This window comes from Heterocephalus glaber, unplaced genomic scaffold (genome assembly GCF_053883595.1).
Source record: "Heterocephalus glaber isolate CG9 unplaced genomic scaffold, H.glaber_assembly_v1.0 deba00000122, whole genome shotgun sequence".
NCBI classification, from domain to species: Eukaryota; Metazoa; Chordata; class Mammalia; order Rodentia; family Bathyergidae; genus Heterocephalus; species Heterocephalus glaber.
In genome coordinates, this window is record NW_028258138.1 from 21,579,410 (window position 1) to 21,606,644 (window position 27,235).

Sequence of the window (27,235 nt, forward strand, 5' to 3'; positions counted from 1 at the left end):
ATTAATGTAGAGACTGATTATACTACATCAGTAGAGCAGAAGTTAACATAAAATTGAACAAAGCAAATATACAGAATTATGAGATAAAGCATAATTACCCTAGCCATTTTGTTTTACAGTGATTTGTTGCATAGATTATTTTAAGATCAATAATGATCTCTTGGATGTCATCACAATCTTAATACCCTAAACCTGAAAATATATTACTTTACATGAATAAAATGGCATTGCAGATGGGATTAAGAAACATGAGAAAAAAAGAGTACACAAGATCATTAAAGTGGAAAAATGACCATTGCAACCCTCCTTGAAAGAAAGTCATGAATGAAGAATTCTCCATCAGAGGAATGGATATCAAGGCAATAGAAATCAGGGCAATTGTTATTTCTGAAGATAAAAAGGAAGCATGAGTCAAAAGATGTGGGCAGCTGATAGAAGTCCTAAAGTAAGTAATGCTATTGGCACTTTGATTTTGGCTCAGTGATACTGACATCAAACTCTAAATTCTGGAACATAGGATAATGAAAGTTTGCTTTATTTTAAGCACCTTTCCTCATTGTGAATTCTTACAGCAACAATAGGAATGAATACAGAGACACCTATAAGTAAAACAGATACTGATAACTCTAATAAAATACTAAAATTTTTGTCATCAGCTATGTGACTGTAAAGGAGATAGTCTGAATGTAGATAAACAGACTAATAGTGAAGTTTCCCAGAGTAGTGAGGAAATTGCTTTCAAGATTGGAGCCAAAGAAAACCATGCTTGCAGAACATTTAAGCATATTGCTTCCTGTGATGAATTGGAATATAAGAAAATGAATCTAATTAATTTATAGATCTAAAAAAAGTTAGATAATATATTAAAAGTGATAATCATTTTTTATTCTTACTTTTAGATAAAATAAGTTGGTGTAAGAGAGAGAAATGCTACTTAGATGCATGTTTAATTTCCAGCCAAAGTTAGAAGAACTGTTTCTTATCTAAGCCATTTACTCTCATTCTTTTCCTTTCCAGGAGTCAACAGTTTCTCAAAAATAATAAGTGACATAAAGGCAAAGATAGAAGTTCATATATTACCAATAAAACTGCAAAAATCCAACATCTTGTTTCATGGTGATTAAAGTTGCAAGTATGGTTTCTGAGTTGGTAAAAATTTCATTTATACTTTTTTGAGACTTTTTCCACTTAGAGTTAGTAAAGGCTCTTCATATAGTCAAACCAGGGTAATCTGTGTACATGTTCATCCCTTCCTTTACGTTCACTTTGAGTCCTTGCTTACACATAAATAAGATGCCTCCTTCTTTTTTTCCAACCAATGCTTTAAATGCAAACATAATTGAAATTTTTAAAATACCTCCACTTTAAAATAGCACCCCAAAGATAATTTCTTATTACACGTACTATAGATGCATAGCATTCAAATATTCTTCAATAGAATGTGTTAATTATCTTTTCTTCTATGTATCAATCTTTTCAAGTCCATTTCTGGCCTTCATCTTAACTGACAGTAAAAGGAATAAGTGGAGGGGATGAAAAATGTGGAAATAAGAGGTAAAGGAAGGCACTGAAGAAAATGAAATAATCAAGTTAATCTTTTTCAAGTATGAAGCCATCTAAAGAGTAAAAATGTCTGTCTTTTATAGACTTCCATATTAATAAAAGTCAGAATATATTAAATTTTGATGAATTTGATGTTGTTCTAGCATAATTTTTCTTCCCTCCCAGAGAAACCATAAATACACAAAAATGATATTTTGGTAAGATGATTTAAACTATTCCCAAAATTTAAAATAAATAAATTATAGCTTGTTTTGAGAACAGAGTTATCAAATGTTCATATGTAAAAAATTTTTCATAAAACAAGAAGCATTTTTTATATTTTGATAATATTCTCACTTATATATTGAAAATTTATTTTTAAAATTCGTGTGTAGAATGTTGAAAACATTTATGATATGAATTTTAGAAGACAATAGAAAACACGCACTATGTCACAAGGAGAGAGAATTTATATTAGGCAATGTTTTCAAAAAAGTCATCCTCGGTTGAATTATCAAAAATATTAGAGTCTTGGTTTTAATTTCTATTTTATGTTATACTTTGCATTTCATTATAATCAACTTTTTTGTAAATACAGACTACTGAAAGAACATGCACAAGATATAAATATCCTTCTGTTCACCCTTCAAAATATACCTAATCCTAGTTTTATTTGAAATGTGTAAGTACTCTGTAATTTGTAAAATATACATTGAAAAACACCCCCTTGAAAAGCTTAGATTCAGTATTAAGTACTAAAGACTCAGCTGTATTTTACACTCATTTTTAGAAATATGAAAAATATCTTTAAAATACATGAATAATGATTGGCTTCTTATCTTTAAAAACTCATGTCTATAAGAAGATGTAAGAGATAAATTTCCACCATGAAGTAGAATACAAGGTTTTTATTGTAAACTTGTTCAAAAAGTCTTTTTCATTACTTTAGTTTTTAAAGCATCACTTTTTTTTTTTTTTAATTAACTTGGGTCTGTACTCTGGCTCAAAAATTGTATAGGTTTTGAATGGTCTATTCTAAACTTTATTTTTTTTTCTCCAAGTCTTATTTTTTTAAGTAAATGATTTTGCAGAGCACCAGGGTTGAGGTTAAGGTAAATGTTGTTTTAAAGCACATTCTCTCACTTTTGTCAGGGTGCCTGGCATTTGTAAGCTGACAAATATTTAGCATGTGAAGAAAAATGTCTCTAATTCAATAGTGTGTATTGAATTTCAGTGTGCAACAGAGTCACATGAAAATCATGTTAAAACAAATCTGTGAGGGGTCTTTTCTAGAAAGTTGTGATTCAGCGGGGTCTCTAGCTGAGTCCAGAAATTAACATTTTTCGAAATTTCCTTGGTGATGCTAGAGCTAGTGGTCAGAGGGCGAGTCAGCATCTTGAGTGCAACTCCTCTAACCAACAATTTATTTTTTGAGCCAGACAGATGGAAGAGGCCAAAAATCATGAATTAGGTTGATGCAAGGTGACAGAAAGCATTTTCTTCTTTTAATATCTAGAGATCTGTCTAGAAATTTTCTAAAGTTATAACTATTTGTCAGTTCATAAGCTTATTCTTTTTAGAGATATTACTAAAATAAACATAAAATTCAACACTTTATTAAAGTAAAAGTATCTTTACTATTAATATACAAATGGTGAAGAGTGACAATTTTGATATACTGTAAGCCATACTTTCAATGTCTCTCATAAATACAAAACTTCAACATTTGCAGTATAATTTTTACAGTTTAGACATATATATACAGCATTTCATAGGGACATACTATAATGAAACAATTTTTTTAAACCTCATGGTAATCAATTTAAGAGTATAGAACTTGAATGGAATATATAAGTTAAAGAAAAGACAGTATGTTTTAATGCATACCAAACAAAATAGAATTCTCATACCAAAAAAGTGATTTTTGTTAAGTTTTATTTCTAAGGAGTTCACCTATTTCTAACATGGATTAGAGGCAAAGTTTAAGCCATTAACATTTCCTTGAGAGTTGGAACAGTTACATTTGTTCTTGACAGTACCATTTATTTTAAAATATGCATATTTTTTCTAAAGTAGAAAAATTTATTTGTAAATTTAATCATAAGTTCTATCTCTGTGAGCTTTCTCTACTAGTTTTCACTGGGATTTCTTCTTTGCTTAAGTATTAGTGGTTTTAATTTTCAAAGAAGCAATGTTCCTGCTCCCTAATATAGTGCTTCTCACAGTCAGGTCCTCTAGCTATTGCAAGCGTAGAAGCTGTTTGACATTTTTGCCTTCCATTTCTTTGTTCTTCTACTTTCCTGTCTGGTAGATATTGATTTGTTCCAACATTCATTGCTTTGCTTATTCTTTTTCCATGGAAGGCTAAAACTAGATGTCTAAAGATACATGTTTTCATATCAGAAGAGGAAAATAAAGTTGTAATATATAAATTTATACTTTTAACATTTATAATTATAATCAGGAGCATTTTGTGGTGAGAAATCTGAAAATTGTACAAAAAAGATGTGATACCAAGTAATAGATTTAAGTTATTGGTGAGGTCCTATAGTGAATAATGAACTGCCTTTCTAAGTATATTAAACATATTATCAAATAAATATTTACTATTATATAATATAAAGGTCTCTGACTTTAATATGGGAACAATAATCTCTAAGCATTCTTGCATAATCTTGTTAAACAGCTGCATCTACGTGAGTAAATGCAATTTTTACCAAAGGGAGAGTGAACCCTGGAAGAAAAGCATATCTATTCAGCAACTATTGTTTAGGCCCTTTTATAACTTTCTCCTTTGCACCCAAAATTATTTCATCTTGAAACATCCTTAAACCTATATGTAGAATACTTCCTTGAAAGATTTTCATTTTGTAATTGGAATGTTTCATTTCTTTGAGTTTGTACATTTTAATTTTAGCATATGTCAATATACCCATATGCAGTTTCAATTTGTGAGACTATGTAAGAATGCTCCAAATGGTTAATAAGAAGATGTAAATCTTTTCTCTCTAGAGATAAGTAATGTTAACAATTTTATTTAAAAAGTGTTTTCATCTTCTCACAAAGTTTGTTGAGTAAAACACTCTGTATATGACTATGAAAAAGGACTCCATGAGGATTTCAAATAGAGCATTTACTTCATTCTCCATGAAAAAGAGCATGGATAGTTTCATAAATAATTATAATATTCTATGCCAATATTCTTAAATTATGAAATGAATATTTTTTCTACCACTTCAGTCATAGATATTTTCATCAGTGATTAACCTATTATCACAAGGATGACTTAGATCCCAAATCTATTTTAACACGTTCTTCTCACTTTCCAATATCAAATCAAAAGTATCTAACAGTAATAATGAAGTGACATCACTGAATTTACCATATATTTTTAAAAAATTATTTGCTGTCTTTTTTTTACAACTGTCTAACAACTCAGTTTCAACAATATTTAGAATTTATTTATTGTCTAGAAAATAATACAGAACAAATTAAAAATATTTCAGGTATATATGAAAAGAATAATATTGTTATAAATGAAAATAAATTACATAGGATAATTTATTACATTTGGATTTTATATTCAAGTTAAAGTGGTTTGATTAAGCGTACTCACTGAATGTAAACAATACAGTATCACTGGAGTATCACAGGTATGAGCAAAATTATGTTATTAATAATGGCAGTAATATTTCTTTTAGTGAAGCAGAATGTCATAATAATTCAAAGGCACAAATACATCTTAATTGTTTCAAATAAAAATCATAAAATTAACATATGATTAAAAACTTATAATTAATTTTTGGCACTGAAATAAATAATTTGATTCATAATATCTTTACATTATATAAATGGTTAATTCACAGACTAAAATTCATCAGAAGTTTACTGGATCAAATAGCTTTTGAAAATGTTTTTATAGGTATTAATACTAAAAATAAAGCAAAACTTGAAGAACATTATATTGGTATTAGATATTAATATTAATTGATTGACTATATATTACTCCACAAAATAATAAATAAATCTGTAGAAATCATAATTTTTAATTAAATTCCTTTGCAAATCACTGTAAAATATGTTGACATTTAATTTGTGCCAGTTTTTGAAATAAGTATGTATTAAAATTCTGATATTATTTCCAGATTATAGGTTTTAAATGTAGATTGTCATTATTTAATTGCACACACTCTAATAAGTAATAGCCATGTTTTCTGTGGAATCTTTGCCTCTCAGTTTAAAATAGCATAGGGTTCAGATTATCTTAACAGTGCTTACATTCAGTGAACTTTTGACATTTTATACTAACAGTTAAGAGTACTCTCAGACAGTAAAAACATATACACAGTTATATTGATGTATTTAGTCTAGAACAGAAAAATAAGAAACAAGTTACTTCAGTTCTACTCATATTTTTCAATTTACTACAAGCCATTTCTTACTTGGAAATTTTTACAAATAGTGTAATCTGGAGCATTCCATTGAAATGTTAAAATAAAAGAGATTTATCACAGTAATGCCTTGCTCCTGCATGGCATACATTTCAAGGACAAGAGGTAAGGATCGCTCAAAGAACTGAAACAATACACTTGAAACAGTCTGTTTACAATTATTTCCAAATTATCTATTGATTTCAGATAATTATTCCATATGAGTGGCAAGAAATTTAACTATATATATATATATATAAAGAAATATCTCCATCCATTACTTTACATAGAAATTCCAATGAATATGAAAACAACATTCAAATTGAGAAAACACAAAAATAACTTCTCTTTATTATGATTTCTCTATTTTTGCAGTGTAGCACAAATATAACAACAGTAAACATGCGAAATTGGTTTTTTTAGTCATCTGAACTCTTTCAGTATCACTAGTTCAACTCCATCTGGCCCTATCCAGGAAAAATCAGCCCTCATGATCACTGCTTCATAGACACTTTACTAACTCGTTCACTTGTACAAACTAATTCAAGTATTTTGACTAGTTTTAGCACACTGATAACAAACAAAATAAAGCACAAAAAATACAGCAAAACAGATGATTAGACAGACATAAACTCAATACAGTCAAGTCTGTGAGAAATCAAGTGGATAATCAAGTTAGTGAAAAGGACCTAACTGGTTTGTTTGTTCAGACACTATTCAAATTTCGAGATAGGCACAAGAATTTTGTTCTTCAGAATATGCCAGAAAGGTAAAATGGAGAGATTCCTACGTTACCACCCCGAAATATATGGCGATGACACTGTGGAATTTTGGTGTCTTAACACGCAGATGAGCATATTCTGTCCTCTTGATGGCCAGCAAAGTGGATAGCATAAAATTACTTACTTGTCTCTCCTTGGTTGACAATTTCAAGTACTTGGTAAATAAAAATATTCAAGGGTGGCATTAACCTTGTACTCAGAAAATTATGATGAAACACTTTCAAAGCAGGTCCCTCTAAACTATTAATTTCTCCAATGTTCTATAGGAGTGTATTCTCAAACATCAATATTTGAGCTATTCAGTGAATACCTGAAACACCAAAGGTTATTAATATGGTGGGGCCCCAAACACCTTTGGCTAAGTTAAGACATAGTCTAAAACTTGCTCTCAATGGATGTGTATTATTTAGTCATGAATACATTTTCCTTATATATGAGTTAAATCATATTTTAATGTTTTACCTCTGGGAGTTTGCATAGCTTGGAAGTTAATAAGCATAGACCCTAACAAGTGATATTAGAAAGTCTGTGTTGAATAGTTAAGGAATTTCTTCAACCAAAGTTGTTTATCAAAAATCTTAAAATGATTTCCAGCTACAACAATTACAATAAAAACACATAGTGGCAATTTGACTGTTTATAATCGATATTCAATGGCACATTTAAATGTTAATTAACTTCCCCTTAATTTAACTAAACTCAGATTTCTAATTTCCACTAGCCAGTTTCACTTAATGAAGAAATTATAAAATTTTAAAAAATGATTCTAAAAGTTTTATCTAAATCTGTGCACTAAAAATGTATCTGAGGATATTATCTGAAACATTTGAACACTAAATACTTGGTTTGTGGTAAAATATTTAAAAATAAAAGAAAATTATGTATTTATAAATATATCACAATAACAAAATAATATTGTTCCCATTTCAATTTACTTTATTTGAAGCTGAGGGCAGAAGTCAGTATAATTTTCACTAGCAATACATTTATTTTTTGAATATTCCATTATGAATGATATGGCATATATAAAGAGACAGAGATTTAGGGTGTCTTTCTAATCTAATTTTATACATAACCAATATTTTTTTCACATGGGTAACAATTTTGATGTGGTACTTCAGTCTATCAAAAAAAATCAATGTTGAAATTGGACTGAAAAGAGTTCTCCAAAGATTCCTCAACTTTTAATACCTGCAAAAGATAATTGGCTTCTTTAAGCCTGGGTTCCCTGAAATTCTCCTAATAAAAAGTATAATCTTTATTACCTGCCTTCATTCTAAATGAAAGCCACTTGACTAACCTATTGCTCAAATTAGGATTCATAAACATGCAGGGCTCTCTTACACATTCAGCTCACAAAGCTGTTTTGTTGTTGTTTTGTTTTGTTTTTGTTTTGTCTTTTCATTATACCCTCGTGTTAGAGAGTTTGAAATATATTTCTTGGTGGTATGTGAGACAAAGTTCTTAAGAAACAGAGCACTCTAGCCATATAATAAATTGAAGCACTTCAATCATTGAATTGAATCATTACACAAGACCTGGTGCCAGTCAAGTCTCTATACTGAAATTCCTAAGAAATGAACAACCACAACAACGACAACAAAAGAAAATGGATTATGGGCAGGAAATATTTGATCATATGTATATGTGTACAAGCTATTCCAAGCTAAAAGTTTCCCAACAAATTAAGGTCAGTGGAATAATTTTGGTCATAGGGTCACTGCAATCCAGATGGTGTTTGTAGTGTTGATCAAGCCACTGCGATATTGTTATGCTTTGCCATCATCTTCTTTTGATTGGATGATGTCATTAGAAACTTTAATTTCTATAGTGTCTGGATTTAGGACTTCTTTCCCATTTTCTTCTTTTAAAGGCAATTTTCTGGAAAGAAATAAAAATTTCCACTTTTAAGAAATGCTAATATAAATTCTTTAACATTCTAGTTACTGTTTGGAGAAAAATATGCTGTAATTATTAAATGGAAAAAATTTTAAGTACTATAGAGAGTAAAGTAACTGAAAAGATAATAAATTTTAACATTGCTTATTGTCAAAATGTAAACCAAAGCAGACAGATGTATTATCAAACATATTTGCAGATTTGGATGAACCAAATTATTCATGTAGGGCAGCTTAGATGTAATAACCAACAGATATTAAATTATAAATGGTTTGGATTATAAAAAGTCCAAATCTTTTTAAAAGTCAGAACATAATATTTCAGTTCTCATTTTTTTCAAGAAAAAGTTTTAATAATTGCTGACATATTTTGTCACACAAAATTTAAACCTGTGTGAGTGAGCATGTGTTGTAATTCATGCATATTAATATATTTTAGGATTCTTCGGGTTGTTTTTTCGAGACACAGTTTCACTATGTAGTTCAAGGTGGCCCTGAAGTCACTATGTAGCCCAGGCTGGCCTCCAACTCATGGCAATCCTCCTGCCTCTGCCTCTTAAGTGCTGACATTATAGGCTTGAGCCACCACGCCTTGCTTGGTGTTTTCATTGTTATTTTTTTTATGTTACTTTTATACCACTTCTGAGTACTTTTTTTTTTACTTTTAACCTATAAAGCAATAATAACCTTTATTAATATTAATCTAGCTTCACATATGTTCATGTTAATGATATTAATTGATGACATTAAATCAACATTTCCTGTTCTTTCATCTACCATTGTAACATTCACTAAGTTCTGGTCACATCTTGTTTACATGATTTTTGACGAGAGGTGAAATATCTTCCCTTGAGAAAATGTTTTTTACTTACACTGAGAATTGATTTATTTCTTTTTCAAAAGTGTTTTAATTCATTTCTGTCTTTAGTCCCATCATTTTGTGGGGAGTGAATATTGCTATTGTACTTCTTACTTGATAATTTATTTTATATTTTTAAATACAGAGTATGAACAATTGTATTGTGACCATAAAGCAATGCCGATGAATGTAGTAATTAAATAATGCAAAAGTACTAATGAAAATAAAAATTCTAGAAAGGTAAGGTTTGGAAAAAGCCAATAAGTTCCATTATTTAGAATAAAGTGGTATCTATAGTCTATCAGGGGAAGCTCTTTTATGTAAGTAGAGCATTGACACTTTTTTTCTCTTCCATTCTAAAGCGATGCAAACATGGGCAATAAGGAATTATGAAACAAATTAATCATCTCTGGTATCCACAGGTAGAGAAATTTTGAGCTCTGATAGGAGCTTAATATAATGTCTAAATATCACATTTCACAAACTCAAAATATAATTAAGGAACAAAATGAAAGATAGATATTAGGAAATAAGAAGAAGTTATTCAAGTAGGAAGGGAAACAAGAGATTGGGGAGGAGGAAACCAAGGAAGGGAAAAGGAATTTAAGGAAAAAGTAAAGACTTGAAGAAAAAATAGAGATTTTGTAAATGAGAAGAGGAAGAAGGGTTGGAGGGATGGGAGGAGAAAAAGGACAAAATAAAATTTAAGATATGATATGTACATATTATAATATGTATATATGGTATGTGGATATTATAATTATGTATACAAATGTGCTAATTACAAATAAATAGAAAAACATAATGCCTAATATATTTCTAATATATTTGAATTTTAATGACCTGTTTTCAACTCATTAGTGGACGATATATTTCTGCATACAGAAATTTTCACTAGTTTTGCTTATGTTAAATAATTTTCAAGATTACTATTAATTATATTATTTTACTGTTGACTATTTCTTTTAAATAATTAAGGCCTAGGGTAGTTATTAAGTCATGGACCAGCTGTATGACAGGGTATTTCTCAAAAGATTCCATACACACCAGTATAACTTTGTAAGTGTTAATTAGTAGGAATTAGCATTGTTGTCTAAGTGAAAAGACTTCAGTGAAAAGTGAAAAGACTTGTGATATTGAAGAGATTTTAGAATCTGCTTTATGACAGCTGTCTCTAAAACAGTAAACTTCATGAGAGAAATTAATAAACTCTAAATGTAATTGCTAAAAGTGGTCAGATATTCATACTGAAATATTAGCTACAGAATAGTACTTTGTGTCTCTCAACATTGTTTCAACCATTAATATCAGATGCAAGTTCAGAAAAAAATTTTTTTTCTTCAGTTGCAACAACACTTAGCATATGATTGGGAATAAAATTCCTAATTCAAGTGAACTCTGGAAGGGAATGCTATCAAGTAGAGAAAAAATACACCTGTTTGGAAAAACAATGAAATGTAAAATTATTTTGAAGAGGAATATAATGTAATTATGGGTTTTTTGGTGTCAAATGCATTCAGTGAAACATTAGTACTACTTAGTTTGAATAATTTTAATGTTCATATGAATGAACCTAGACATATTTTCATCTTAATTGGTTTAGCTGGATATCAACTACCATTGTAATAGAGCAATTAAGGATACAAACATAAATAAATAACATAGTTGCAAATGGAGACTAGACATCATTTACTACATACACATTAAAATGATAGAGTGTTTAGCAAGATTTCTTCCTTTTCCACATTATATTTTTAATTTAATAGTCTTGGACAAATTTCATTGTCATACATTCAAAATGAGGAATGATTTTTTGACTTAGCATTATTTCAGTAAAAATAAATAAATTTTGAAATAATCACTTTTCTAAACAGCAAGAGTTGTGTTAGAATGACCAACTTATATTTTGACATGTTTGTATATAATTATAAATACACAAATCAATAGTGGAATATCTGTGATATTGCTACAAATTATTCATCTGAAATATCCCCATATAAATGAATTTTTGATATCCATATGTACTTTCATTAAGAAAGAAACAGTTTAATTCTTTGACAAATGATGCTGATATTTGTAAGTTCATATTACAAATATGGACAATATGTGATCACTTCACTAATATTTATCAAAATACAAGTAAGCAGTGCAAGCTACATACTCAGGTTCTGTTAGTGGTGTAGTTTCATTTGGCTCATTTACTGGGCTTCCATCTTCATGATTAGTAATTCTTTCATCCTCTGTTCTCATCTCTACTATTGGTTCTTTTGATCCATCTTTCCTAGATAAATAAATTTAAAAAATGTTATAATTAAAAAATAAATTTTTTACAGAAAACACTTAAAAATCTCCAGTTAATTCTACCTTCCTTCAAATAAATCCAACATGATTGTGTTCACCATACCCATAATATTTTTAAATTAAAATTAATTTTACTATATATTTTCACTCAGAATAAATAAAAGAAATCTCATTTTGTCTTGACCTCTTTTGTCATCAGGGTTGTGTAAATAATTTGCAGAAGTACTTTACATTTTAATATCTATTACTGTAACTTTTGGAAAATAAAAAGTATTTTATGAAATATAATGCAAAACATGAAATAGATTCTTCCTAATGGACCACATTTTAAATATAAAAATGTTTTAAGACATTAAAACATTTGAAGTGCATCTTCAAAAATATTGATTCTATTTAGAACTTAAAATTTACATATAAGATATCTTGTTCAATATCATTTTATGAAAGATCATTATTAAAAGTGACCGCTGAGTTTTACAATATTCATATTTTTCAAGAAAAGTTTAGATAAACTCAAAAAATATGTGCATTTTCATCTACAAGTTCATGTTTAAATATACTTTTATATACCTAAATATATGAATAATATTTTGCATAATTGGTGAAAATTTGGAAGCTAATTGCAAGGGAAAAGTCCCCAAAATTAAGCAAAAAGAGATAATATTAAGAAGCCAGAGTGATGATAAATGATGAAAGGCGATAAAAGCCTTGAGACTTATGTACTCTTGATACAATTTCAAATATACTACAAAATGAAAGAATGGGGAGATGGGGAATTTCAACTGCCCAGGCAAACAATCTCACTACTCAACCAATCAATTGTGCTTCTTCATAGTAAAATGATTTGATAACTTACATATATACAAATATCAGCACATTAATATTTACAGAGGCGCTATTCATAATTGTACCAAATTGGCAACAACCAAGACACCTTCCATTTAGTGAATGCATAAAGAAATTAATACATATATTTCACTAGAAATGATCCAAGCCATGGGAAGATATTGAAGAACATAACAAAATGAAGTAAGTGAGCTGCAAAACACTTGATTCTGTGTGATTCCAATTATACACCATTCTGGAAAAAGTAGAAATTATGAAGAAAATTGAAAAGTCAGTGTTTGCCAAGAATTACAGAGACATAGATACGAATAGATGGAGTGCAGGGATCATTAGGGATACTGAAACTCTGCTATTTGATACTGCAATTCTTGATAAATGACATTGAAATTAATGATTAAAAAGTATATAAGCTGGGGCTGGGGATGTAGCTCAGTGGTTCCACCACTTGCCTCACAAACGCAAGGTCCTGAGTTCGATCCCCGGTACCAAACCCCCCCCCAAAACAAAAAACTAAAACAAAATTCAAAAAGTGTATAAACTAAGAATGGCACAAAACAAAAGAACAAACAGAAAGAACAAAGTCCCAGAGATAATTGATCATGCAAATATTGAGATTTGAAGGGTAATAATACATTTTTTTATCAGTGGCAGATTTGATATTTTTGCTCTTATCTGGACATGGACCATATACATACATGCATCAACATGTGAAGAATGGGTGTCGGTAAATATATAAGGAAATATAATTGTCAGTTATCAATTGCTTACTGAATATATGTATATTCAGACTGTCTACTTATTCTTGTATAAATTTTAGCAGATGTGTTTTTCAAATACTGTAATTTATTTCATCTAAGTAATCAAATTTGTGGATACATATATATTCATTGTATGCCTTTATTAATAGGTGAAGGCCGTCCTCTCGTTAATCATGTGCTCTCTTTCATTTCACTTTTTAAATTGATATTCTATTGGCACATGTTTGCAGTACACAGTGATTACATTCTGCATGAGAAGTTGGTGAATGTACATAACAAATCTCAGTTCTCTTTTACATCTCCTCCTCCCTGCCCACCTCTCTCCATCCATCTCTTGCTCCCTTCCTACTTGATTTGTTCCCGTTCTGTAAGTTTCTTCTTCATTCTGATGGTTTTTTCTTTTGCTGTGCTGTGCAAAAGCTTTATTATGTGATACAATCTTATTGGTAGATTCTTGATGTTATTTGTTGTATAACTGGGGTTCTGTTCAGAGAGTCCACGCCTGTGTCTATGTCTTCAAGAGTTTACCTCTTTTATCATATGGTTCTAGATTCAATCTTTTGCAGTACATATCCGACTGCTAAGCAAGATTTGTAACAAGGACTATCTTTTCTCTAATGTATGTTTTCTGCTGTTTTGTCAAAGATCAGATGGCTCAAGGTGCTTGGGATTGTTTCTGCATCCTCTGTTCTGTTTTAAGATCTGTTTTTGTGCCAGTACCATACTGTTTTTGTTTTGTTTTTTTTTCATTGTTTTTGTATCACTGTACCTTTGTAAATATAAATTAAAAACTGTTTTTGATGCTTTAGTCCTTTTGCCTAGGAATGTCTTTGCTATTCTGGGTCTCTTCCACTTCCATATAAATTTTATAATTGTTTTCTTTAGTTCTGTGAGGAATGCTGTTTGTAGTTTGATTGGGACTGTATTAAATCAGGTTAGTAACATGGTCATTTGGACAATATTGGCTCTGTTTATTCAGGAACAAGGAATATCTTTCCACTTTCTGGTGTCCTTTTCAATCTCGTTTTTCAAGTATTGCAGTTTTCATCATAGAGATCTTTCATGTCATTCTTGGGTCAATTTCTCAGTATATAATTTTTCTTGATGCTATTTGAGTGGTACTTTTTTCCTAATTTCTTTCTCAGTAAGTTCATTATTGGTGTACCAGAATGTTATTGATTTTTGTGTGCTGATTTTTTAGACTGCTATGCAACTGAATTTAGTGATTAATCGTATGTATCTTGGTGGAATTTTGGGGGGGGTTCTATTTAAAGCACCATGTCATTTGCAAATAATAATTTGATATGTTTTCTTTTCTGTACTTACCCCTTTCATGTCTTTCTTTTGACTGATTGATCTAGTTAATGTCTACAGTACTGTATTAAACAGGAAGGGTGATAATGGACATCCATGTCCTATTCTTAATTTTAGAGGGAGAGCTTTCACCTTTTCCTGTTTAATATGATTTTGATAGTAGTTCTGTATTAAGTGGCTTTTATCAGATTGAGATAAGATCTTTCTATACCTACTTTCTACATAGTTTTTTCCTAAATCAATGTTGGATTTTCTCATGGGCTTTTTCTGCATCTATTGAGATGATCATCTGATTTTTGTCCTTGCTTCTATGTGATGTATTACATTTATTAATTCATGTGTGTTGAATCATGGTTACATCCATGGGAATGAAGCCTCCTTGGTTATGATGTATGATTTTTTTGATGATTTGCCGCCTTGTCAGTTTCATGTTGAGGATTTCTGCATCTATATTCATTAAAGAGATTGGTCTTTTGAGGGGGACCATTATTTGGTTTTGTAATCAGTGTAATATTAGCTCTCAGGAATGATTTTGGATGTACTCTTTCCCTGTCAAACTCCCTAAAGAGTTTCAGGACTATTGGTGCTATAACTTCCCTGAAGTTCTTGTAGGATTCAGTAGTAAATCCTTCAGGGCCTGGGCTTTTCTTCAGTGGTTATTGACTGAATTTCATTGCCTATAATAGGATTATTTATAGTTTTTATATCTTCTTAGTTTAATTTGGTAATCCTTATGTATCTAGATAGTCTATCTATTTCTTCTCGATTCTCCAAATTATTGGAGTACAGAATTGTGAAGTAGTTATGAATTATCTTCTGGATTTCAGCATGTCTATTGTGATATCAACTTTTTACTTTTAATTGCATTGATATGGTTTATTTTTCTCTTTTTGAGACAGATTAGGAATTTTTTAATCCTTATTTCCTTGAAGAACCAGTTCATTGAGTCACTGATTCTTTTAGTCTCAATTTTATAAATTTTTATACAGATCTTTATAATTTCCTTCCTTGTACTAGCTTTTGATTTAGATTTTTCTTTATTTATGACTTTGAGGTGCACCATTAGGTTATTCATTTGGGCTTGCTCTCTTTCTCTGATGTGGGGAATTCATAGCTATACACTTGCTTTCTATGACTGCTTTTGCTGAGTCCCATAGGTTCTGGTATGTTTTACTGGAATTATCATTTAATTCTAGGAACTATCTAATTTCTTCCTTGATTTCTTTTATGACCAATTGACTACTCAGTAATGTATTATTTAATCTCCATGTGTTTGTATAATTTCTGTGGCTTCATTTCCAATTGATTTCTAGTTTCATTGCTCTAAGATCTAATTGTCTGCATGGATAAAATTAAATTTGATTTAAGCATACATTAGGGTTAGTATGTGACTATTTTGGAGAAAGTTCCACATACTGCTAAGAAGAATATATATTTTGCTGTTAATGGTTGGAATACTCTGCAGATATCTACTAAGTAATTTCTCATATTGTATTTTCTCTCTCCCTTCTCTCTCTCTCTTTCCTTTTGTCGCTGTCTCCTCAGTTAGTCTGAATAGCAGCCTAGCAATTTTATTGATATTTTGAAAAATAACCAACTTTTACTTTCATTCTCTCTACTGATTTCATTTTTTAAATTAACTTATTTGTTTTCTAATATATATTATTTGTTTTCTTCCTATAGCTTTGTATTTAATTAATATTATTTTATTTTTGTAATGTAAACATTTAAGTAATTGATTTTAGATCTCCTTTATTTTTTAATACCTCCACTTGTGATCATTAATCATGACATGTTAACTTCCAATGAAGTCTTGAACTGGGGACTTTTTAGTGGCTTTCCAGGCCTTTAATCCTGGAGTTGTCTGTGGCAACTCTTCTTGTGTCTTCTTGGTGGTTCTACTACTATATCCTGCTGCTCTTCAGCATACAGTGGGTATCATGAAATTTCCCACTTCTGGTCTTGTAGGTCTACCTAAATAATTCCCCTTAGATAACTAACTATACATATATTTTCGATTGATTCTGTTTCCCTACATAGCTGCAAGAAATACAAATTTTAGTGCAGCAAGTGATTCTAGAAAAACATTATTTTTTATTTGTACATGTTTACATTCCATGTGGGGACTTGTATGTGCACATAACACATCAAATCCATTTTTCATCCCCTTCCCTTTCCCTTATTGCCCTCTCCATCCATCTCATGATTTCTTTTTGATTTGAGAAAGACCTATCTCCCTACTTCCTATTATCTTTTATTTTGCCATTTAGAAACATTATTAGACAGACAAACTTCTCTAATCAGTTTTGTTGTTCCTTCATTTATCTCCCTAATTTTGGAGACAAACTATTACTATTGTCTCTGGTTTTGATAACATAGAGAGTACATGTAGTCCATTGCATAAACTGTTTAAAATAATGTGCAACATAGATCCATTTGATTATCTTAATTTGACATTTTTCATATGCAAGGAATTTAGTTAATGATTTTTTAAAACATTTTTTGGAAGAGGAATAAGTACAATTATGCTGGATGGTTATTCTTAACATCTCTATACAAAGTATAAAAATAATGAGCTGAAATGTTCAAATTCTTAGCTACAGACATGAATAAACAATATAGAGGGTTCAAAGTGTGCCAACAAAGTAATACAGGAAAATAATGAGCTCAAAGGTTCAAATTCCCCAGTCTGCACATACATAAAATACGTAAAGGCTTTTAAGTATGTCTTGAAGGTGAAATCTCTCTCTTTTAGCCCCTGGAATGAAGCTGCTAAGTAACAAACAAGCCTTCATAATTCAATTGGCTGAGTTACAGTGCAACTTTAACCCTCTGCCTGAGAGAACATGAGCAATTAAAGAGAGGGTGGTGATAATCTAGACTGGATTACTCTAAATAGGGATAGAGATGTTTTGGATGAATTTGATGAGGCTGAGATCACTGAACTTCTAAATTCTGATGAGATTATTTCTCCAGTTGGCCTCTCCACCTACACCTGAAGAAACTATTCAGGTTTTGCCTAAGAAAATAGTAATAATATTTTCTGGTACACTTGCCAAGCAAAATGATGTTGGTGCTTCTCCGCACCCACACTCAACATCTCCTTTTGCCTCTAGGCCTATAACCAGGCTCAAAATTGGTCTTGGGTGGCTCTGCCCCTACAGCATGTTCTGTGGTTGTAGCTCTCATGGATTCTCCTGGGGCCATCTCTGCTCCCTCCTTGAAGTTTTCCTCAGACAATCCACATTTTGGCTTCTCCAAATGGTTGAGGTCTCCACCACACCTTTGGCTTCACACTCACAGCTTCACACACTGCACTCTCAGGGGCACACTGCCTGGCCTCCCAGACCCTCTTCTGAAATCTGGGTGGAAGCCTCCTGGCCCCACAACTCTTGCATTCTGCATGTGCCTAAAACCAGAACCACGTGGTTGATGCCAAGGTCTGCTACCAGCTGGAGGACTAGCCAGGCTTCCTTCTTTCTTGGCTGTGGGGGTCCAGTACCTATTAAACAAATCCCTAGGAACAACTTTCGTAGGCTTCAGCCATTCTGGAACATTGTGTTCTGGTGCTCTCTTCTCAAATCAAAGTCTTTCACTTGCACAATTTTGAGGCTGCAGAGGATGGAGTCTCACTGGTTCTTGTGATGACCTCAGGCCATATTTTCTATTCTCCTATTCCTTCTCAGCAATCAAGATCTATCTGTATCTTTTTGCTTTCAGTATCAGTGATCAAACTCTGGATCTTGTGCTTGCCAAGCAGGTACAATGCCACTGACCTAAATCCCTGACCCTTCTCTGCTCTATCTTTGCAGTTCACAGCTTTACTGAACTTCCTTTCTGGCCAAATACAAAGCATTTTAAATCATTCTTATGGGTTCTTTGCTCTGATTCTCAATATAAATCTGGGAAAAGCCCCCAATAGTAGTCATGCTATTGCCAAAACATTACACTGCCTTGAAATATCTTTTGTATGATTAATTAGTTTGCCACTCTTAATCTTAATCTCAGGCAGTCTCTGAAAACAAGGAAAATGCAGACAAACTTTCTGCCAAGGCATAACACACATTATGTGGAGTCCAGAAGCCAGTGTAGTCCTTCTTTCCTGCAGAAATTTCCTGAGCCTGGCCTTTACCAGCTTTCTGGTTTACTGAGTTCTGGACCAGAATCTCTCATACAGTACAACCTAAAGAGTTCCAGCTCTACTTTTCAGCCATCATCTCTGACACTTTCCAAAGTGTTCCCTCAAGCCAGTCCCAAAGGCTTCTGAACCACATCTTCAGGCATAGTCATAGCAATGACCCCACTTCTCTGGTACCAGATTCTGACTTAGTTACTTCTCTCTTATTGCTGAGACCAAATGCCCTATACCCAAAGTTATGGAGAAAAGATTTATTTAGCTTACACTTTTTAGAGGTTTCAGTCCACAGTTTGCTGACTCCAAGGAAGGATGGACATGGACAGCAGACATGCATTGCAGGGGAGAAACAGTTCATGGTGGGCAGAAGGTAGCAAAGCAAGCAAGAGGTATGACATAAATCTTTCTGTCCCTTATATTGTATCTAGCTTACTGGGAGTAGGATGGTGATAAAACCAATCAGTGGACTGATTTAGTAAACATCCATTCCATCCTTACTCTTTGTACCCATAATCTTAGCATTACTCCATCAATCACTCACACACTTTAGGTTCAGCCACCTCTCAAAAATCTCCATCTATGACTACATGAGGCTTTGGAGGGGACATCTAGACACAAGCCATAGCAACAGCCAAGTATAACAATCTGAACTAAGCAGAAAAACAAATGGCACAGGCACTTTAAGAATAGAGGTTTGGGTTTCCCCACCAGGTAAAGAACTAAGACCTCCTGAGATGCTTGCTGAAGACAAAGATTAAAGAGAATGCTTTGTAAAAGAAAACACTTACATATACCAGCTAAGACTGCATGGCCTATTGAAGAAAGGAGAAATATACTTATTGTGCATGTAGCTTTCCTATTTTATTAATATGCTTATACACATATATTAAGCAGATAACTTTTTTCTTTGTAACAAAACATTGACTTAATTTCTATATTTAAATATTATTACATCTATGTTATACAGTATTTAAATTACTGAATATCAGGAGAAGACTAAGCATCACCCAAAGAAAATCTTCACTTTCTAATTTGAGGAGAGAATTCATGTGTTTCCATTCATACACTGGATAGTATTATTATGTTAGGCATAATTATGAACTTACTATTGTATTTGGAAGTTAAAAATATTTTAAGGAGCCATGTCTACTTGTTAAAATGATAATGAATGGATTGTTAATCAGGATATGCCAACTTGAATGGATTAAGAAACACCTAATACTCTTAAGTGGAATAAATAGGACACACATGTGTAAATACCTAATCGTTTCTCTAGTATGAGAAACTGAAAGTGTAAATAAGGATTAAAACAATTAAAACAAATAATTGATAATTTGAAATAGGAAGAAAAGGTCCAAAGGGGTAGGGGAAGTGGGAGGGGAGGGGGAAAGGAAAGAAGGGAAAGAAAAAATAATGAGAAAGAAAAAAATGGAAACAAAGTCTATGTAAATAGGTAAGGGTAAAGGGAAAACAGGTAATGGGGAAAAAATAAGAACCAAGATACATCATGTACAGGTACAAGTACCCAATGATAAATGTAAATATACTGTATACCTAAAATGTACCAATAAAAGAATTTAAACAACAAAAAAAGAAAAGAAACAGCTAATAGACTAGTCGGGTATAGTCCTGAGTGTGTCTGTGGATAACTCATATGTAGGCCTTGAAATTGAGGGCATAAGTTCCACTAAGTTTGAGGTTGCATCAACCAATAGGCTTATAGCTTGGATGGAATAAAAAAGGAAAGACAACAGAGTGTGCCTGTTTTTGAAAAGCTTTAATCTTCCCGGGTAAATGTGCTATTTGCTATTGCCGCCTTTGGACACTGGTGTCCAGTTCAACAGTTTCTTCAGTCTTCCAATGCAGACTTTTGGAGCAACTCTCCTGTGAGCTTCCAGGTCTTCAACCTTGGACTGGTGCTTCTCCCTTGATCCCTTATATTTTTGTGTTTCTTCTATCTTCTTTGCTGAGAAGCTATTGGATTCTCTAGTTGTCTCCCTACAAGTGTCCATTATGGCCTCTCTTGCCACTGATTATATAAGTCTACCTAATAAATCCTATTCCATAATTATACACATATTTTCTATTGATTTTGTTCTTCTAGAGAACCGTAACTAATAAACCATTCAAAATTATATATTTCCCTCTAAGCACTACTTTCAATCCATTTCACAAATTTTACTAAGCTGTGCTTTATTTCCATCTTGTTAAAAATATTTTAAAATTTCTCTTGCTATATCCTCTTAGACCTGAGTGTTCTTTCGGAGTATATTGTTGAATCACCAAGTATTTGGGGTATTTTCCAGCATCTTTCTTTGCTTAATTTCTAGTTAATTTCCAATGTGTCTGAGAGAAGATATTGTGTGATTTCTATTTTTTAAAATTTAATGTTTGTCATATGGTACAGAAATAGATTTATCTACATAAATGTTCCATTCTGGCTTTAGTGTTTATTGTGAACTTCTTTGTGAAAAATAGCTTACAGATTTCAATAATATTGATTTGATTGATGACTGTTGATTTCAACTATGCCTTTAATGCTGTTCCTTTAATTTCTTTTTTTCTGTTTGTTTTTTAAATTAAAGGAAAATTACTACAGTACAGAACATATTGCCAGTTATTCATCTCAATATTCTCTTTTTTTTCAGACTTTGTAGAAATGGAAAGGGGATCTAGGGATAGGAGGAGATGAGTGTGGGGAGGAAAGCAAAGGGAATCAAGATGTGATATGTATATGTACAAAACACCATGATTACCAATCTGTTGTTATATTTTGTCTTCTTATCCATTAGAATCCTTAACACATTAATATAATTTTTAAAATTCTCAGTCTAATAATTCTAACAACCCTGACATATATGAGTCTGGTTTAAAAGCTTGCTCTGATCTTCAAAGTGTGTTTTTTGTCTTTTTATAGATCTTGTAATTTCATCTTGACCCTCTGGTTAAAGTAACTTCTAGGAATTACCCTTTACTATCTGGTGTTAAAATGTGAGGTGATAGAAAGAGTTCATAGTCTGTGATCTGGTCCTAGTCCTATAGAGGATTTGTGTTTCTGAAATGTGAACATCACTGGTGCTTCTCATGTTGTCATCCTACATGAATGAGTAGGATGGCTAAAATGTGTTGGAGTGGCATTTACTATCTCCTAGGTGGAAGACTGAGGAGGATGGAATTGTACATTTAATTTCCCTCACTGCATTAGTTTCTGACAAAAGTTCAACAGATCAGGCTATGGATAGGTATCTTCTCCTGAAGTAAGACACTGTTAAGAACAGAAGGCTTTTTACTTCAAAATACTTACATTACTCCTCTCTCCCTAGAAATATGATATTTTTCTCCAAGGCTCACTATGAAAATCCTGTTAACTTCCTCAAGGTAAAATTCTCAAAGCTGTCTCAATCATATATGATTGAGATATATAAATTGAGATATTGAGATATATATAAATATATAAAAATAAATATTTAAATACATAAAATATTATATAAACAAATATAAAATAATATGTAAATATCTATAAATTCCTCCCTTAAAATTTTTTTCTTAGACTTGTCCATACTATGTCTCTAGCAATCTGTCAATTATATTTTAGGTTTTTCTACCCAACTAATGGATCCTGAGGAAGTTTCTGCTTGTTGATATCTGCACTGGTAAGTTGTAATTCTCTGTATCTACCTGTCTGTAGTTTTAATTTTGGGGGCAACAGTTTGTACTGCATCTTCTTTTGTCTTAATCAATCTAAGAATAGTTGTGTTTTTTTTTTTTTTTTTGTTTTGGTTTGTTTAGCTCTTGTCAGGAAGGAGTGGGAACTTCCAAACTTCTTACATGCTATTATGGAAACTGGAAGTATCATTTTATTTCTCTCAGTGTTGCTCGGGAAATTCATTTTTGTCATTATATGTGGTTCTTGGATAAAGTCTTATTTCCTCTTGCAATGCTTTTTACACAATCTATTTCATCTGTCTGAAAAGTCATTATTCATTATCATGTTTGTACAGGTGTACACAGACAAAATTAAGGTGGTTAACTTCTACTCTTCCATTACATTTTAGTTCCTTCATAGTTTGCTCAAACCTGAAAAAGTTAGTTTTTTTTCTATTTTGTGAAGTCTTTATAGGAAATAATCTATTTATTCATTTAATTTTAAAATTAAAATGCATTTCCTGAAAAAATCCCTGATGGCAGCAACTGTGTCTCCATTTTGCTACAGTTGTATTCCCAGTACTTAGAATACTACCATGCTATGTATATCTTCCATAAATATTTGGAAATAAATTAATTATTTGGAAAATAGAAGTAAAAGGATAATTTGATATCATATAAATTGTTAGCTATTTTAAAATAAGATCTGGAAATTCCAGACAAAATACTATTAAAACTGTTAATTAATGAAGAATCACATGTTCTAGAACTTTACACAATGCTGTGACCTTTTTGTTACATGATGCTCTATAGTATTGTTTTCTCAATGTCTTTCTTGAGGGAAAACTAATAATAAAATTGCCAATATACTTATTTAATTAACAAGACAATAAAACACATAATGTTATGAAGTCTGTAATTACTGTGTATTAAATTGACATGGTCTTACAACTGAGAACAACACGAGTTGACTAGTCTCTGAATGGTCAGAATCATGTTTAGAAGTTAAAATAAATCTAGTTAATCAAGTTAGCTATAAGATGTTTCTCCCAAATATTTTATGTCATTTAATACTTGAACAATACATTTTTGAAAGAGCTGAAAGCTGTTCTCCAAAGGCAGAATTATCTAAAATTGTATGATCAGTTATAAACATGTGATTAACCATATCTTTTCATTTTACCAATTTTTTCAGGTTAATTGAACTCAGTAGGATTTAGAAACAGAAATGTTCAGGGACAAATTTACACATGATAGCGTTAAATAAAAATAAATAGATCTTGCCATGCATCAGGTCGTTTCATAAGTGATTATAACCATCCCTCCAGTTAATATAAAAATGTTAAAGTATTATTTAAATTCTTTGTCACTTTTGTTATATTGTAAAATGAATCGACAAGTTGTTGACACTGGCTCAACTCTATCTTAAATCTAGCCACTTGTACAATCCTATAAGACTACTGACTTGGGCTGGAAAACCACTACTTTTCTTCTGGAGCATTTTAAGGTCCTTTTGCTTGGTATCCCTGGTTCCTAATATTTTTTCTAAATCACTACATGTCCAAAGATCCATTCTTAATACAATACCTAGGTTAATTTCATAAAATTATTCTAGAAGCTTTCCATTTGCAATAAAATTCAGATTCTTTACATTAACCAAAGAAGACAATATTTTAGTCTTTGGACAATTCTCCATCTGGTATCATACAAGTCTCTTTCTTTCTGCCTCACACCATTCACGTACATTTGTCTTTGAACTCAGCAAGCTTCTTAACGCAACTTGTGGCCTTTGTGTTAGCTGTAGCACACCTGGTAGAATAGTTTCTACCCTAGCTCTTACATTACTGATTCAATATCACATATATTTCAGCTTAAATTTAACCTCTCACAAGAAGTATTTAATGATCCAATGTTGAATAACACCTTCTTATTCTGCCTTTTAGTATTAGCATTTGTCAACACAGGACCTTTTCAATTTCAGTATGTATATTAAGTATATTTTTGTAGTACAATGTGAGTTCTAGATGAGAAATAGCTTGTTTCCAAGTTTATTTTGTACACTAACTTTTCAGATTCTACACCAGTGCTTGTTACCTGACATTTATTTTATCAATATTTGCTCAGGGCATGATTAAGAAGAAAAAAATATAGGGCCATGGATGTAGCTCAGTGGTGCTATGCCTGCCTTGCAAGTGCAAAATCCTGAGTTTGATCCCTGATAAAAAAATATATATACAAAATTCAAATTTTAGAAATATATACATAGGAATGTATGCATAATGTTCTATAATGTAAACATGTATATGTACAGGTTTATGTATGTACATGAATATGTAATTATGATATTGGTTTCTCGATGTTCTACCATGTACTTCTATTTCTTTAAAACAAAAACTAAAAATAAGCTAGTAATCTGTTTAGTTAAAGAGACAATGTATGTAATGTACAATTTTACTAAGAGGATACATTAAGATGAAGAAAGCAAAAGACATTAAATAGGGAACTGATCCAATTCAATTTATTACATCTCTCATTAATGTCTCACTTAAGTGGGAAGTGGAGACTACTTTCTATTATTTTATGTTCTATGCTCAACAAAAATGTTCATAATTTGATACCGGAAACTAAATTTTACCTTAAAATTTATATTATCTGATTTAATAACTCAAAGGTGAAAATGTCCTTTACAGACACAGATATTCAACTAGGATTGCTAACTCATGATCACCATGGCAGTTTGATCCAAAGGAACTGCTATGCTTGGATTGTGCAGGGCAGCATCTTCTTGGACAGATGGCAGAAGCATGAAATAATGAATTGCTTTTGAATTTAATTGCAAAAGAAACCTGGATTTTCCTTTAAAATTCAGACACAGTATGCCATATAAAGATGAGAAAGACTAACATTAACAGAGGAGACTGTGAGGACCCTCCCCCGGGTACACCTACCAGGTGCCAGCTTAGCCCTATGGGTGGCTGCAACAACAGAGCCCCACCCCAACCCCCACCTCTGGCCTCTTGACTGTGCAGATACTTGGTTCCACACTACGGAGGCACAGAGGGACATAAATGCCAATTTCCTAAGCTGCAGAAGTGAATAACAGAGAGAGGACCACTCTCAGGCTTGCTGATGAAAACTGAACCCCGCTGCAAAAGTGAAGAGAATCTTTGCAATAAAGGCACATTAGACCACTGTACTTGGTAAGTTGGAGGGACCATTACCTCCCATTTGAGCCTGGACTATCTGCAGGGGAAAGGCAGCTGGAACCTGTAATAGAACCTTGCAGGGTTTAAACCTGCAGGAGGACAGGGAGCTCAACTTGGGACTTGCATCCAGAAATCTGTCTGAATTTCATGGGTCTGTAACTGGCTTACTGAGACTCATTGACTTATAGCTGCACACTCCTACCTACACTGTTTATTGTGACAGCAGAGATATACTATGAAGGAGGTCCTTCATTTTTATCTTTTATTTGCTATTTTCAAAATTACCACTATTTTTTTTGCTCTTATTTTTGATATTTTTTCTTCTTTTTCTATTCTTTTAAATTTTTTCTTTTTTTCTTTTTCTCTTTTCTTCCTCTCATTCTCTCCCCCCCCTTGTGTCCCACATTTTTCTTCATCTCCTTTTGTGTTCCTGTTCTGGCCCTAATTTGTATTTCTTCTTTGTTTTTCTTTTCTTTTCTTTCCTTCTCTCCTGTACCCTCCAGCCTCACTGATAACCTTCCCCTCTCCCTCTATCTACCTATTCCTCCCTCCCCAACTCATTTTAACTCCCCATCCAAAAGGGTAAACTTACTATATTGAAGAGTTTGTTCACTATAAACATATGTTGGATTGGTCCTTGATCTTGATTTAATTTACACAGTTAAAAGTGATAGGTTAAAAACCACCACAAATTATCATTTTCTGAAAGGTATGGGATACTATTGTGTTGTTGATTGTATCACTTGGGCTAAAGTGTTGTGATTGATCTAATCAGTTGTCCTTCCTGGTAAGATGAAAATGAGATAGCCTCAGACCTATTAGAGACTCAAAAGCTAAAGCCCTGCTATACCTGGAAGACATCTCTGAGAAGCAATCATTCCATAAGGGTTCTAAATACATCAACAAAGATACTTACAATAAGCAACTTCAAAGTATCAACACAGGAACTAAACTAAGGATAGTACTCAAAAAGAAAAAATGATAAGACATTTAAGCAAGTCAGAAACTCAGACTTCTGCCACACAAAAGGCAAATTCTGAGGAAAAGTAGGTGGAGAAGTCTGATAATCAATCACTTGGACAGCCTGAACTGATAGCACAGGAAGTTACAAAACGAATGAGGCTTTAGAAAAATTCAAAGCAGAAATAATCTCCCAGATAACTACAGAGATGGTGAGCAGAATGAAAGACATGATTAGAAGCTCTAGAACAGAAACAGAAAAAAATAATAGATGAGATCAGAAACATGCTGGAAACCATGAATGCCCAGCATAAGAAAGAAATGGAATCCATGAAACAGATTCAAACAGATAATTCAGGAGAATAAAAACTCCACTGAAAGCATGCATAGCAGATTAAGGGAATCTGAAGATAGAATATCAGATATAGAAGACAGGATCGTGATTAATGACCATGAAAACAGAGATTTCTTGAAAATAGTAAGGGACCATGAGAAATCAATCCAGTAGCTGCTAGATGATGCAAAGGAGAATAACATAAGAACCATAGGAGTCCACGAA

General features: G+C 32.0%; 1 protein-coding gene across 1 annotated transcript in view; it reads right to left on the reverse strand.

The window, feature by feature from the left end:
• Window positions 1–7,667: 7,667 nt before the first annotated feature.
• Ncam2 (neural cell adhesion molecule 2) overlaps window positions 7,668–27,235 on the reverse strand; it is a 490,293-nt gene continuing 470,725 nt past the window's right edge. The window contains exons 17-18 of the mRNA XM_004842216.3: window positions 11,673–11,792; window positions 7,668–8,635 (exon numbers count right to left, since the gene is read on the reverse strand). Coding sequence (XP_004842273.1) covers window positions 8,524–8,635; window positions 11,673–11,792 — 232 coding nt within the window. The 3' untranslated portion in view covers window positions 7,668–8,523. The remainder of the gene's footprint in view (window positions 8,636–11,672; window positions 11,793–27,235) is intronic.